Source organism: Sceloporus occidentalis, unplaced genomic scaffold, assembly GCF_023333645.1.
Source record: "Sceloporus occidentalis isolate IW3139 unplaced genomic scaffold, rSceOcc1.0.p SCAF_121, whole genome shotgun sequence".
NCBI lineage: Eukaryota > Metazoa > Chordata > Lepidosauria > Squamata > Phrynosomatidae > Sceloporus > Sceloporus occidentalis.
The window spans coordinates 2,618,993-2,634,551 of NW_028317101.1; the positions used below are offsets into that span (position 1 = coordinate 2,618,993).

At 37.6% G+C, this 15,559-nt stretch overlaps 1 protein-coding gene across 1 annotated transcript; it reads right to left on the reverse strand.

Moving 5' to 3' along the window:
* Positions 1–3,671: 3,671 nt before the first annotated feature.
* Positions 3,672–15,349, reverse strand: LOC149282210 (claudin-16-like). The gene is made up of 5 exons (XM_089498534.1): positions 15,236–15,349; positions 9,048–9,150; positions 6,608–6,772; positions 5,338–5,526; positions 3,672–3,805 (listed from the first exon to the last, which is right to left on the reverse strand). Exons 1-5 carry the CDS (start codon positions 15,347–15,349, stop codon positions 3,672–3,674), a joined length of 705 nt encoding a protein of 234 aa, XP_089354660.1.
* Positions 15,350–15,559: the final 210 nt, after the last annotated feature.

Consider the following 15,559-nt stretch of genomic DNA (forward strand, 5'->3'; position numbering starts at 1 on the left):
TTCTCATTTTACAGCATTGTTTCACACCTGCCTAAGACATTTGCACAGTACTGTGTACGTATAGGATACATACATACAGATAAAAAAGCCCAAAACTAAACTTTTGTCATGATTTAGCTTATCAGCTAGTCAAGCCCTAGGGGATACTTGGCTACATTGTGTATTACAAACCAAACATCAATTAAGAAAGTCTGAGAGATTCTGCTTGTTTGTTCAAATTGCTGGCAAGCAATTATTGTTGAACACTATGCCTGGTTACCATCCGAGGTTCACACTGGATACCACTGGGATTTTTCTCCAGTCTTGAGGGCTCACAGTAAAAGGTGAAATCCTAAAGTAGCTGACTAATTAATTTTATATTCTGATTCAATAATATCTGAGTATCCCAATTTGTGATACAGCACAGCTGAAGCCCTTGTCTGAATACAACTTGCGGAAGTCAGAAAATCTTTAGATTCTGAGAAGTAATAGGTTTTATAAGAACATATAATTTGCCACTATTACTGAGCCACAACACTATAATCTATGTGATATACTAGTTAAGAGTTAATATTTGACAATCTTCTAGCCAGGTTAATTGGAAAGTATCTAGGCATGTTGATAGCACAAATCGTTAAGTCAAGTATCTGTAAAGTCCCTGTGACCGACTAGTCCACCCCAATGCAGATTTTAGTTTGACAATTACTTAGACACCACCTGACAACAAAATAAACTCATTTAGATAAGTATCTATAAATGCAATAAAAAAAACAGCCATGCAGCATGAGTTTATTATTCATTACCCCCATAAAGGTGCTATTCTAATAAGACAAACCATTATTTAAATTAATATTTAAACACAAGTTTGTTTTCAGTTTCTACAACAGTTGCCTGCTTTTGTGTCACATTACAATTAAGTGTTCCCTGCAAAAAAACAGGAATGAAGCCATTTTTACTTAATAAAATAATTATTTCCGGGAATGGTGTGGACATTCAACAGTGCTAGGAAATTTGTTTCTAACGCTGCCTTTAGTGTTAAATTCAGAGTACATGGAACAGCACCTTTCATTTGCTTAACTGAGTTCCCTGTTTCCATCTGGTTTGTAATATTCTTGCATAGGAATCAGATTCTGGCCAAGCTGCGGTATTCTTTTATCTGAACTAATTGAAGAGCTTTTTTGTCCAATTTAGTAAGGACTGGCCAGTAAGTTTTAGAAAAACGATAAATCGATCATGTTCTGGTACAAAGTGGTAAATATGGAACATTCCATTTTTTTTCATGGTGACTGGTCCAACTTTAGAACTTTTCCTCAAAATTCTGATATGTGTTACTTCTTCTTTTTCATATGGCCTTCACTTAATTTTCAAAGGCAAAGTAGGTCATTATTCTGAAAAGCTTTACAATGGGAGTTATACATACAAATGACAGTTCAACAGAACCAGAAGGTAAAGAGGGCCATGCTCACCTAAGCTTAGAAGCTAAAGAAATTATTATTACTATTATCATTATTTTTCATACAAGAACTGTGTGTATAAAGTATACAAATTGCCACATGGTTTGCAGATTGTCAGCGCTTTTGTCTGTAGAAGGATGTGCATTGTCTGAGCTCTAAGACAAAAGAAAAATTGCTGCAGTGCACCATTTAGGCTTTGCCGCTTGCCAATCAAGACACACATGCTTATTCACTGAAACTGTATTTATGTTATACTGTGAATACAAGATTGTCAACAATAACTATAATGATAAATGCCAGAGTCAAATCCGTGCATACTAATCAGGATAGTGAAGCTATTAATATTGATTCAAACAAACGATATGACAGTACTGCGTGCAAATTGTACTGGGTGACAGAACAGATAGGTAAAGGTAATGAAGCAGGAAAGCATGTTATAATGTACTATGGCAGGGATGTCCAACATGCGGCTTTGAGGTGCAGCCCGCGTGAGATTGGCAGCCAGGATCACATGAGCCCTGCTGCTTACTTGTGGGAGGGTCTATTCTCTGCTCCAGTCCTGCCTCCTCTATGGGGAGAACGAGGGAGACCGCGCCCCCTGCGAGCAGCATCGAGGGCTGTAGAGCAGGTAAGGGGGTGGGGTAGGTTGTGTGAATGAGTATGTCTGATTGAGGGAATGAATCTGTGAATGAATGAATTTGTGTGTGTGTGATAGCATGGATGTGTAAGTGCTGGAACCTAGGCATGATGGGACTGTTAGCAATCACACTCCTATCATGCCAAGTCAGCCAGTACATGCTGAAAGCTGGCTAGCAGCCCCCCTTGTGTATTGATGCTGCCAGCAGTATGGGGTCTGCACTTACAGCCACCCTGTACCAGCATGTATTGGCTGACTTGGGATGATAGGTGTGTGATTGCTAACAGCTAACAGCAATCACAGTCCCATCATGCCTAGGTTCCAGCATTCACTGGTTGCCTAGGTATAAAAAGAGTGTGTTTGCTGTTAGCAATCACACTCTTATCATGCCAAGTCATATTGTTGATTTTTTTTGTCCAATTGTGGTGTGTTACTTTTAATAAAAGTGTGGTTACACACTTAAATTGGACAAAAAATACAATGCCCAGCCAACCAGTACATGCTAGTATGCCTGAGATTGTTGTTAACAATCATAATAACAAAGTGATTACTGCTACTGATCTTTGCTAGGTAGCTCTAAAATGCAGAACACCCTGTCAAACCATATCCCAAATATGATCCACCTTGAAAAAAGTGCTCCTTCCTGTTATAATAAGCTTATATTTGTGCTTATGATGCTAGAGACTTTGTTTGTGTGTCCTTGCATCAAATTGGATGTGACAATAATGAAGACATCCCAGAACCAGGAAGAGACTTGATAATTCATGATATGCTGATAAATGAAATCAGATTTGGTGAAGATCATACCTTTTATTGGCTAAATGAAGTGTAATAGGCTACCAAGGTGTCAGGAATATTATAATATTATACCTGAAGAAGAAGCCTAGGTTGCCTGGAAAGCTTGGAATATATTATACTCTTTTTCAACTTCTAACACAGTATAATTCTACACCTTTAGCTCTATAGTTTAACAGAGAAGCTATACTTTAATTTAGAAAGAAAAGAAAGAAGAAGCGAAGTTGTGAAGCAAATCTTCGGATGGCATATGACCCTTTTAATATACCTATTTGATTAATAGTGAGCATAATTTTCTTAAATGAACCAAAACTTTTTTTGCTTGATATTTTATGTTCTTTAATGGCGTGTAATCAGAATAACATGACACATCGTTTTATTTACACAATGATCCGTGAGTTTCAACACCATTCAGTCCCTCATTTTGCTATCCTCAAGCTTTACATAATAATTCAGCTACAATAAAAATTAACTAGGGTTCTTAGTGCCTGGGGCAAGGTCAGAGGTCCTGTCCACTCACCGACATCACATCAGTTTCTGGAAGCTGACACAGGTGATGGAGTCTTGCTGCAGGTCAGGGTTGTAATGAGGGATCTTGCCTCCTTGGGCAAAGTGACCTGGGCTGATGACCTGTAAATTTTCAGACGTGAAAGGAACCGCAGGGCCATCATAATTGGTGGCTCGAGTGCATCCCCATCTTGTGGTACCAGGGGCAGCTGTCCCTCTTGGCCCATAGAAATTAGCGTATGTCTTATTATGTAACATTCATATCGTACAATTGACCAACATCACTTTGCGATGGGGATTTATACTCTAGTGTCCACAGCATACATTTTAGCAGTTTCTGTTTTCGAAGGAGAATACAATTTGGTGAGTGGATCACCAGTGTGTATATAGCTTTTTCTAGAGGAATAAGAATGGCTTCTCCCGTATCCATTTTCTGAAACAAGAAACAAGCATCACAATATTATAATAATCATCCAGGACATTAAAGACAAAACCAGCTACATATAATGAATATGTTATTAAATAGCTCAAATGTGTGTGTCATGGAATTGCAAATCAAAATATTTTTGTCAATTAAATTTGAAGAATATGCTGTACATACTACCACTCGTTGATGTGTCTTAAACATAGCAGATTAATAGTTATTAACAACCAATGTGTCTATATGAAATGAATCTAAGATTGATGCTGTACACGTATCTCAATGTTATAGTTAGTCAAGGAATTTGAGAGATATGGAAATGAAGACCTAGATTAAACATTTTAACACTACCATCCCGTGTACCTCCTGTCAAATACCATGATTAAACTGCAGCCTATTAATATCTGTGATCCACTATGTGCTGCTTCTGATTCTACATCTTTAATATATTAGATCTTAAATATTGACAGAAAACGGTTTTCCGGGTATGTTGTGAATAATGCATGGATGCGCTTTAAGTGCCTAATGCATATCAAACCCAGTAGACCATTTATCACTTCAGGTGGCAGGGTCAGTTGCGTATAGTGTTTTGAGCTTGCTGGCTTCATATCCAGTTCTAGCATAGGTATTTTGTGAACAGCATATTCCAAAAAGTTTTCTACACTTTATCATTGGGGATTTGATCTGTTTTTTATTATTAGTATTATTATTAGTATTATTGCTCTAGACCATCCTGTGTGATTAATCTTAGAAAAAGGAGTGTTGCGAAAGCATTAATTTCTCTAAATGTACTGTAATTATAGCACTATTCAGTTATCTAAATGTTCAAAATTTACGGCCTCTCTTGCTTTATTTAGACATAGCGCAAGGTCTAACATTTTTTAAATATTACATTATTGTCTTGTCTGCATTATATTTTAAACCACAAAGCATTTTATCCAATCGTTAAGCACCATGAATTGACTTTAATGATATGTCATTACAAAAATTTCCATTCCATTAATGGAAACCATATTTGCAAAATAGATATAACATTATTATTTTATTTGCAGGTTTAAAGACATCATAATACTTAATTTTTACTATCCCTGTACCAAATGCTAAAACTGTAAAATTTAATAGTCATCAAAACTTGCACTGTGAATGAATAAATGGCTTACTTGTACAGCTCATTGAAAAAGAAAAGTTAAAAAACCCTACATAAATCAAATCAGACCCCCAGCAGATGTCCCACAACACAATAAGACAATTACAAGGGAGGTCGTAGAGTTAGGAAGTCTTACGTTTTGTTATCTTTTGACAAGGGGACTAAGAGCAGCCCTCCATTAACCCAAATAGAATCATATTAAATTAACTTGAATGATTGTCAGTAGTCCTGGGACCAGTAAAATGCTTAGCTACTTTATACCTTAAAGTCAAAGCTTAATAACTGTCCCTTTAACAATTTTCCCCCGAATTAAAAAATGTGCCCATGTAGGGCTTTCTTTGACTGGCTTTTTTATATGAACTATATTTATATGTTATATAATGGATATACAATTTACCTTCAAAAAAGTAATGGCAGCATATGAGGACAGCTCCACATAAAAAGCATCCTAGAGACCCAGCCATTCCAAGCCAACAAGACCAACCAAACTTATATTGGATTCCTAGGAAAACACTATACAGTAAATTTGATCGCTCCACATAAACATCAAGGGCATACCATACCGACCCGATGATCCCAGGGACACCTAATAGGGGAAGAACAAAAGTGAAGTTATACATAAGATGCACTAAAGTAAACATTGTGTGTCTCAGATATAATTTAGCTATTCTACGACACTATTCATAATGAGCTATTCTGGAGAAACATATTTTTATTCAGTTTATGTCCTTCTATCTGGTCTCCTCTCCTTCAATCTGGTAGCTGCTTCTTCACAGACACAGCCCCATCCTGGGCAGAGACACAGTTTGCATGCTGCAGACACAAGGTAGTTTTAGTTTAAACATGTTTTGCAGCTAGGTTTATTTAATACTCCAACTACCATGACTCTTAGCCAGTCTGGTATGTTGAGCATCATGAGATCTGGAGTGTCAAAGGATATATATATTTTTTCCTTGTGGATTGGCACTGCAGCTACTGTGAAATGCAGATCTCATGATTCTCAGCCATCCAGTTAATTGGCTGAACATCACAACAGATGTAATAACAGCACTTTGAGTGCCACATGTTCACACAACTGCTAAAAAACTACCTATTTGGTTCCAAGAATGTACTGTATGTCTCCTTTTTACTACTCTAGCTATTCTCTTTTTTGTAATAACTCCCAATGCTAGCCTATACAACATAACATTAACTTTTCTTGACTGCAACTCCCATTCTGTTGAGCCAGCAATAGTAGGAATAGTAGCTGGCAACTGTAAATGGGGCTTTGGAGAAGGGTGCAATAAGTCTTCAGTGCAAACACTATTTTTTGTTGAATGCATCTACAACAATATTCAACAGCAATTTCACTGGCTGAACATGGGCATTGTAGTTATAGACTGGGGTTGTGGTGGCCTACAGTACACACTAACTGCAGCTCCCATGATATACGGTCATCCATTACTGGCTTACATTACATTTATTTAGTGCCAGAGTCAGTAAAATAATTCAAAATACACACAATAACAAACTCAAAAGGAGAAGAGGGCACTGCTTACAATCTAGGCTGGCGTAGTTGAGGCTAATCTTTACTACCCCGGCTATTGTAAAAATCTGGTGGCTATTAACCTACTCCATCTACTCCTTTTCTGAGAGACAGAAAGGTGGTCTATGGATGTATCTCTTACCTCCAATAACCATTGTAATCCCGGAAACAAAGCAGATCTTTAACTTGACGTTTGAGTCATCTGTGAGAAGTTTTACGCAGTCAAGCCCCAGGAGAAGAATGATAAACCCAAATCCAGCCAGAATATCTGCCATTATCATTAATGCTCGTGTGGCCACTAATTTGACTGCAAGACAAAAGTAGGTCACATACAATGTACAAAATGAGATCTCCAGTATAATATTCAATGCAGCAATGATTTATAAATAGGAAACAATGTAAACTTCTTGGCATCACCTTTGGTTATTAAGGAGTTAAATAATAATTTTAAATCAAATAGCTCCTGAGAGGGCAAAAGAAAAGCTTTTGACAGCTTGAATACGATTTTTAATAATAAAAATTGCAACTGTTGCAATCTGCGCCTTCCTTGTGATGTATTGCACTTTAGAAAATTACACTAAATTTTAAACGTGCTCACAAAATGATGTTTAGAGGAACAGGTTGGATTACAGCCAGTAAGTGTGTGTGTGTGTGTGTGTGTGAAGAAGGGGTCAATTATTTTTTTTCCACGTTATAGTGTGAGAAACTCAATTCTTAAGTATAAAAAATAAATTATTTTAAGACTTCAAAACTGTTATTTTTTTTTTAACAAGAGACACAATTGTAGTTAATCCTTTGTTTGCATTACGTACATCCCCAGTGCCCTTGCATGGAGCCTGGGCAAGCAAGATGACCAAGCTTCTCTGATCTCTCATTATCCTCCATGGCCTGCTACAAAGGACTGGCCCTTGCATCTAGCTACTAGTATAAGGGCCTTTGCAGGCTTTGGAGTCCTGGTGATCCTTTTCCAGGATTGAGGCCTGGTGGCCACATTGTGGGCATGGGGCAGGGCAGTCAGGCAGAGCATTGGGTGGAACCGGGACCCAAGATTTCTGATGGTGGCCTTGACTTTCACAAATATGATTATGTAGCACTGATACATACATAGTGACTTGTTCAGTTGTGAAAGCTTAACTAAAAAAAACAACCACTGCTGGGACCTGGTTCATAGAATAGAAGTATAATAGAGTAAATAGAAACAATTGCGAATGCAGGTTTATGAAGCTTTACAGTAGACTTGTGCATTCATCTTCGGGCGAACATGAAAACGAACACGAAGAGTGCGTTTTTGTGTTCGTTCCGAAGACACGCCGAAGAGAAGACAGCGGCGGCAAAACGTAGGCGAAGACAAAGACACACACCACGAAGATCTTCGTGATCGTCTTCGTCTACCATTCTTCCCCCCCCCTTCTAACTTACCTTGTCTTTGCGTCATCGCAGCAGTGCGGGAGTTCACGGAAGTGGAAATCCGCAGGTTCGCCGTCACGGGTTACAGGGCAGTGCGAATGAGCCTATTGGTCGACTACAGGGACCTCCTCTGGCATCAACCAATTGGTTGATGCCAGAGGAAGACCCTGCAGGTGACCAATAGGCTCACTTGCACGGCCTTTGTAAGTTGTAACCCCTGACAACGAACCTATGGATTTCCGCTCCCGTTAACCCCTTCGATGCTGCGTTAGATAACAGGAGCGGAAATCCATAGGTTAAAGGGCCGTGCAAGCGACCAATAGGCTCACTCGCACGGCCCCTTAACCCTTTAAAAAAAGTTAACCCCTAATAAAAGTTAACCCTAATGCTGCAACTTACCCGGCAGATCCCACTGGTCTCCCTGTTCTATCAGTTAAATGTCCGTACAAGCGACTTTAATAACAGGGAGGCCAGTGGGATCTGCAGGGTAAGTTGCAGCATTGGGGTTTTAAAAGTCTGTACGAGCGACCAACAGAGTCGCTCGTGCAGACTTTTAAAACCCCAATGCTGCAACTTACCCGGCACATCCCACTGGTCTCCCTCCCTGTTCAATTAGTTAAATGTCCGTACGAGCGACTTTATTGGTCGCTCGTACGGACATTTAACTAATTGAACAGGGACGGAGACCAGAGGGATCTGCCGGACAAGTTACGGCACCAGGAGTTTAACAGTCTGTACGAGCGACCCTATTGGTTGCCAGCAGGGGGCTCGTCTGCCATCAACCAATGGCAGACGAGCCCCCTGCTGACGACCAATAGAGTTGCTCATACGTACATTTAAACTCCTGGCGCCAGAGCTGCGTTAACCCCGTATTAACCCCTTAACCGGGAAAACAAAGAGAAACCGAACACGAAGAATGTCCACGAATATTCGCCCGAAGAGAAGACAGGAACAGGCGAATATTCGCAGAATACGAAGATTTTTTTCCCCCCGAAGACGAGCACGAAGACGAACACGAAGGTGCCCAAGTCTACTTTACATGTATGTATGTAAAGTCATATATACAGTTTTAGTTGAAAAGAAAAAATGTGAAACACACAGAATAGCAATTTCAATACTTCAATCTTATAGTAAATTGGGACAGAAGGATTCGGTTTGGGATCAGTATTACATACTTGAGTGCTCTGCATATATCGAGTCATAATCATCGCAGGTCCGTATTCCATCAAACACATTGGTGACACATTCCCACCAAAGGCCGCGACATTTTGTACTCACCTGCATGTGAAAAAAGAAAAAAATTAAAAAACAAAAGCCAGTGCTAGACCTGGCCGGCGATAAGTATATATCACAACCAAACATAACTCTTGCGTGCAAATGGCAGGGGAGGTACAGGGATGGATGGAAATGGATATAAAGAGATTATGCAGATTTCCCCCATGCAATTGCTATGGGGATCACTTGGAAATTAAAAGGGACGACTCTATTATAAGCATTAAAGTGCATACAATGATTGATTTTCCTTTTGTCTGTCTCCTAAGAGTTCCAGGTATTTGTTTTCACTCTTGCACTCTGAATTTAGCGGTACCCCATTCATCCTATCAGCCTGGACACCAGCGGTACAAGTTGAATTAGCCTGCTTCCTACAAAGTATTCCTTATACAAACACCATGCCAGGAAAGTAAGGCTAGGGGGATATAAATATTTAAAAATTAAGTTAAATGATTTTTAAATATTCAGTGGCTGCTCCTTTAACTATACCATCTGTCATCACCAAATATTAAGTTTGCAAAAGAACATCACGAGAAATACATTTCATTATCAAATAAGTGCAGAATTCAAAGCAACCAACTCCAGATTGTGTCACCCTGAATATTTCTATTAAGAATAAAGAATGTGAAAAACCAATGCATATTCATATCTGAATGAAAAAACGAAAATGGTACATTACATCAACCAAGCCATGCTACTATTGTTTACTTAGAAAACCAACATAATTCAAGCAAAACAAAGTGATAATTCATGCACTTAGAGCTTATAACACATCAGTGTGTCTACTGTACACAGAACCTTGACAGACTACTTTCGGCTAAGGCTGCAAGGCAATGGGTCATTTAATTGCATGGACATACTGAACAAATCTCTGAGGTCATTATGCTGGGAAGGAAACCCGCTCTATCACACATTAATGCCTCGGGCTTGCTCGTGGAGGTCTTGGCACTTACTCTAATCTCAGATCCGTGAGAATAGTTGCTGTCATTAACTAAACTTCCAGTTAATGAGGCACTTATGCCAGATAACACCTAAAGGTGCCTTTGTTTATGGCACACAAGGTTAATATGCTGCTTAGGAAAGTGACTTAGAAAGTGTTCTTCTCCTTTATGTAGGGAATATGTGGTTTATCAATGATGCATGATTTTGTTTTTTTATTATTATTATAACTATTTATAATTATTAATTTATATAGTGTTATCATATTCTGCAGGGTTGAATAATTCTTATGAATGTGTGATTAAGACTTGTTAATTTAAGATGCCTTTAGTGGGATTCATTAAACTTGTGTGTAAAGTTTTTTCAGATTCCCATTAAGCCAGACTACACAATTGCTTAGAGGATCGTTCTTTTAGAGGTGCTGTCATTGGCATGGGAGTTACAGTAGCTCCGTAAAACAAGGGAGGGCTGGCAAGAAGCCAGGGAGGGCAGGTGTCATCTGATTTGGTCTGATTTAAAGATTTTGGGCTGCTACCTGAAGCACCTTCATGTGTTCTACTTGCAACACATGGGTTTCAAACCTCCATTCCTTCATCTTGGCAATGCCCGAAAACAAGAGAGAAGATGTAAAAAGAATTGCTACCTTTTACATCTTCTTTCTGCCTTTAGGACACTGTGAAGATGATGGAATGACGATTTAAAACTTCTATGCTCCAAATGGCACTGAGTGCTATGTTATTCCTAACGCTAATCGTGATATCATTAGATCTCCTGAGAACTCTTGCAGTCTGGATCTGACTGGCATTTAAACTACTGCATAAAAGATGTAATTGGCATCTTCTGCAATTTAAGAAACTGAGGGGTGGGGAAGGAGAACAAATGTATGAAGAGAATTCTTATGAATCGTGTGATACTTAGCTATCATATGCATTCAAATGAATGTGATGGCTGTAGTGTCCCTTTAAGGGTTTTCTAAACATTCCTTTTCTATATATATATATATGTATTTTGGGGACAACTGAACAGTGATGGACTTGCTCTCCAAGGAGAAGATACCAGAGCTCTGCTGTCTCATATGCTCCATCAATTTTAGTCATGCTTTTTTGAGCAATTTCAGTACATGCCTACAACATGTTAAGAATTTATTACACCCCTTCTTCTGTCCCATTTTTTTTTGCAGATAACCAAAGGGCCGGGATAACAAACCTCAAATATATCGTTGGCTATAATGTCAATGTTGTTATGCTGTAAATCTTGAAGGATATAAATGGAGAAAAACATTTAATGCCCAACTAAGATCTTTAAATTTTTGTTATTGTGATGGCATAAATGGTTGTTCACACAAAATAATTTAAAATTGGTTCTACCTTAAAGAAAAAAATTGTTTATCTTTAAATCTTACCAACCTACCAGTGCGTAGAATATTGAATGTCACTGAAAGCATTTTAAATAATCTTACAAAAATTATTCATTTTCTTCCTTGAGAAGGCCATGGGTCCTTTGTCTTATTCTAATAACAAATGTAAAAACGTTTTAAAGAGATCCAGATGGGACTTGAACAGAAGGGGATTCTTTCAAAGTATCTGGCAAACTATTTCAAAATGATTTTCTTTTTTCTCCTGTTTATGAAAAGGTGACTGTGCCTAAACAAATATTCACTTCATCCCTGTTTGATTATTTGGCTTTGCTTGGAACTTATCCTTAGGCAAATACAGAAAACAGGAATAGCAATACTTAAATGCTACATTAAACATGAAAACATGGGAAGATGTTGGTTTATTTAAACATGGAACTGGCTGGTTTCATTTTTCATATCTTGCAGTCAAATCAACACAAGTATTTTGAGACATACTGTGAAATGACTGAGATAGGAATTAGAGAGGAAAAGCTATAAAATGGTTCAAGCACTATGCATTATCATTATCAAGACCAAACCCAACTGTGCTTCTCATGTAGAAGGCTAAACTTGTCCTGTATAATGCATAGTTAAATCAGTGTGGAGAATATTTCAAAATCTCCCAATTCAGGCTTTTTTGGAAGGACAAGCTCAGTGGGGTTGCACCTTGAAAATGCATAGCGGTATAAAGGAGTTGAAATGATCAACCCTCCTGACGACTCCCTCTTTAGTAAATAGAACCCCAAATGGCATAGGTTCTATGCATTGGTGTATACTCATATGCAGCCATGCATTCATTTAATGGGATTTCCCACATATGGACATACACATATATATGTAAACTGACTTTGATACACATAGATGTAAGGTCCTACCTGCATATCTCTGCTCCTGTGACTGCAGGATCCCGACCCAGTAACTCTTTACAAGTGAAGGGGGTTCTGGTAACATTTTATTCACTGTAACAATGACTTTATAGTATAGTGTATTGTTCCATATATTCTGTAGTATTGTACAATGGGTAAACAGGACATAACAAGTAGTATATAACAAATTAATTTTACTTACAGAAACAAGAGCTAGGGTGGGCCCTGCTGAATCAAGCTTACAATCTAGACTGAGTTAGGGTGTATTACACAAGAGGTGAAAGTACCACAGTTAGAGATGGACCTGCCACAGTAGTATATGTTTTTTTCCAAAGATAGAAGAGACCAGTAATGGTGAACTAAAGGAAGATGGGAGGAATGGCTTTAACGTGTAAATTCATAGGCGTCCTGACAGAAATGGATTTTGAGGGATTTTTTGAAGGACAAAGGAAAGAGGAAAAGACAGATAGGCCAGGTGAGGACATTCCAGAGGATGGGGCTGTCCTGGAGAAATCTTGCAAGAATGCATGAGAACTAGAAATCAGAGGAGAGGACAGACCAAGATCACTGGATGAACAGAGAGACATGTTAGGTGTGTATTTAGGGATGAGCATAATATATATATATATATATATATATATATATTAAGACACCAAGGCAGCAAGTGTGGGGGGACCGTGAGATGATTGTACCCTTGACATAAAGGGAGATGGCTGAAGGAATGTTAGCATTGAAGCATCATATCTATTTTTCTTTAGCTCTTGATATTGTCTGCAAGTACAGTGGATCCAAATCAGGCATTGGACCCTTTTCTCAAGCAACGTAAACTGAGTAGCTGGTCTTTGTGTTATCTTTTGTTGCTAATTTCCTTGTTTGTGTGTGCACAGGTAATAAACTATGAAATGTGTTCATATAGAACCAGACTTATTATAATCTCCTTTTATGAGAGAAATAACCATTTGCTGGGCTATTCCTACCTTTACATCTTACAATGTGCTGACAGAGCTCATTTCTGTCTTCCCTTACAGTAGTTTGCATTGTTAAGTATCCCATTGATTTCCACCTTTTTCTACAGTTATCAATAATCAGAGACTGACACTGGAAATCTAGGTGTCTTTAACATGCATATTATACATTAGTTATAATCACATATATATATTAAGTCATAGATTTTGTAAGTTAGCTATTTCTAATAGCACCCATAAAATACAAGTGAATGTAAAGTGAATGAAAATACAAGTGAAATGTAAAGTAGCAATAACTCCATAGACAACAGGAGAAACTATCAAAAAACTGCAAATTTAGCCCATAATCAGTTTTTCAGGACCCAATTAATTATGTATGTCCAGACTCTATGCATTTCTGCTTTGTCATATGGTACAATGATATGAGGAACTGGGCTACAGCAGCACTGTAGCAAGCAATTAGGTGCTAGTAAACATTTTTAGTAAGAGTATACGTGATTAGTATTAGTTATATAACAGGAGGGAATTTCTACTACTTTGGTCAACACATTCAAAGATCAAAACTTCATTATATTATATAAAAAATATACTTAATCTCTTTAGCACAATAGTTTAAACTCTATTTATTCTATTTCGCACTTCATTGGTTATATGGTCACAAGCTGGCCATTGGATGTATGGATGTTCTGCTTATGTTTGATAGCAATTTAGTAAGAACAATACATAGATAATTTTTAATCTATAAAAAAAACCCTTTACTTATGTAACATTCTGATTTTTAATAAAAACATTATGAGTGTATTCAATTTAAGTTCCATGTTTATTAATATGAGATTATACACCCAACCAAAGTCAACTAACTATTAACCAAAGTCTCCTAACTATTAAGTCTTAATTGAAACATAAAAAATATCAAATTTTAAGGATATATTTTTCACTAACAAAAATTGGCCTCACTTTATAAGTAAATGCAACACTTGAATAATGAATAAAACAACTTTACTGACATTGTTGTAGAGAAAGATTAACCATCTACAGAAGTAATCCTCCCTTTCTTAAATCTCCAGCCTGTATAATGAAACATTAACCTGTGAACATATTTATATAAAGTAGTTTCCTCCCCATGTAGTCATATTTCACTTTAATGTATAAAAACAACAGTCTTTAGTCTTCGCTGTAACCAAAATGTTTTTGAAGCAATTTCACAAAGTGAGCATGTTTGTATTTCTTACCTCCCTCGGTCTACTTTTGATATTATGTTTTCGTACCATAAAGATGAAACATGTGGTTGTCATATTGTTAATTACCTAGCTCTTCCAGAATGCCTTAGTCTACGGGCTAAATTTTATTTCCTGGCATAACATGAATCCTCTGTTTTTGTCTATTGCGGTACATGGGAGAATTTGGATTTATTTACCAGAGATAAATTTATCTCAGGTGAAAGAATCCAACTGTAGGGCTGTCGGTGTGTCTGAAACATATCCACAGACCCAATGTATATGGGGCTCCATTGGATAGCACCTACAACTAGTGATTAACTAGAAAAAAAGTCCCTGCAAGCAAAGTTCCCAAATAAATGAAACTCTTTCAAGAACAAACCTGATACTTGCAACTGTTCTAGTTCTTGACTCATGAAGAATGAATTTAAGTGCAAGGAGACAAGTAAACCAAATTGTATTAAAGTTCCTTGCTAAAAGGAACCACTTATTCATTTTCCATGTTTTTCGTGATCATTCTAAAAAAATTCTTAATGTCGGTATACTCAACACTACCAAAAGCAAGTATTGTTTTGATATGGCAATTAATTATAGGAATCACAGCACAAATACAAAGCTGACCTTGTTATTCACATTTCTACAAATATTATTATAATGTAGATTTTACTATTTCTGTATTGTTCATCCCTTGTGATTGGCTTGTCCTACCTCCAAGGAGTCATCAGCATTTTCCATCCAACAATCAGTCCATGTTGCCACAATCAAAAAACCAGCAGAGAGAAATGCTAAGAAAAAGCCAACATACTGCAGGGGAATCCTCATTATGCAGAACCAGGCATAGAGGAAGGCACATCAACGGGCTTCACACTCCTGCCTGGAAGCCCTTCTTTAATGAGCACAGATTGAGGGTATCATAGACTGTAACCCAAAGAAAGTCAATAATGAAATGATTACGGAGAGTTTGGGTAAAACTGCCAGTTTGTGTTGTAGACTTTTTTACAGAAGAATATTATTGAACACAGCTCATTATAA

Coding starts and splice junctions, on each gene's coding strand:
- LOC149282210 (XM_089498534.1), bottom strand. CDS start 15,349: ATGAGGATTCCCCTGCAGTATGTTGGCTTTTTCTTAGCATTTCTCTCT. Junction 6,773..9,047: donor GATATATGCAGAGCACTCAA/GTATGTAATACT, acceptor TTTGTCTTGCAG/TCAAATTAGTGGCCACACGA. Junction 3,806..5,337: donor CTGCCATTACTTTTTTGAAG/GTAAATTGTATA, acceptor TTCTTGTTTCAG/AAAATGGATACGGGAGAAGC.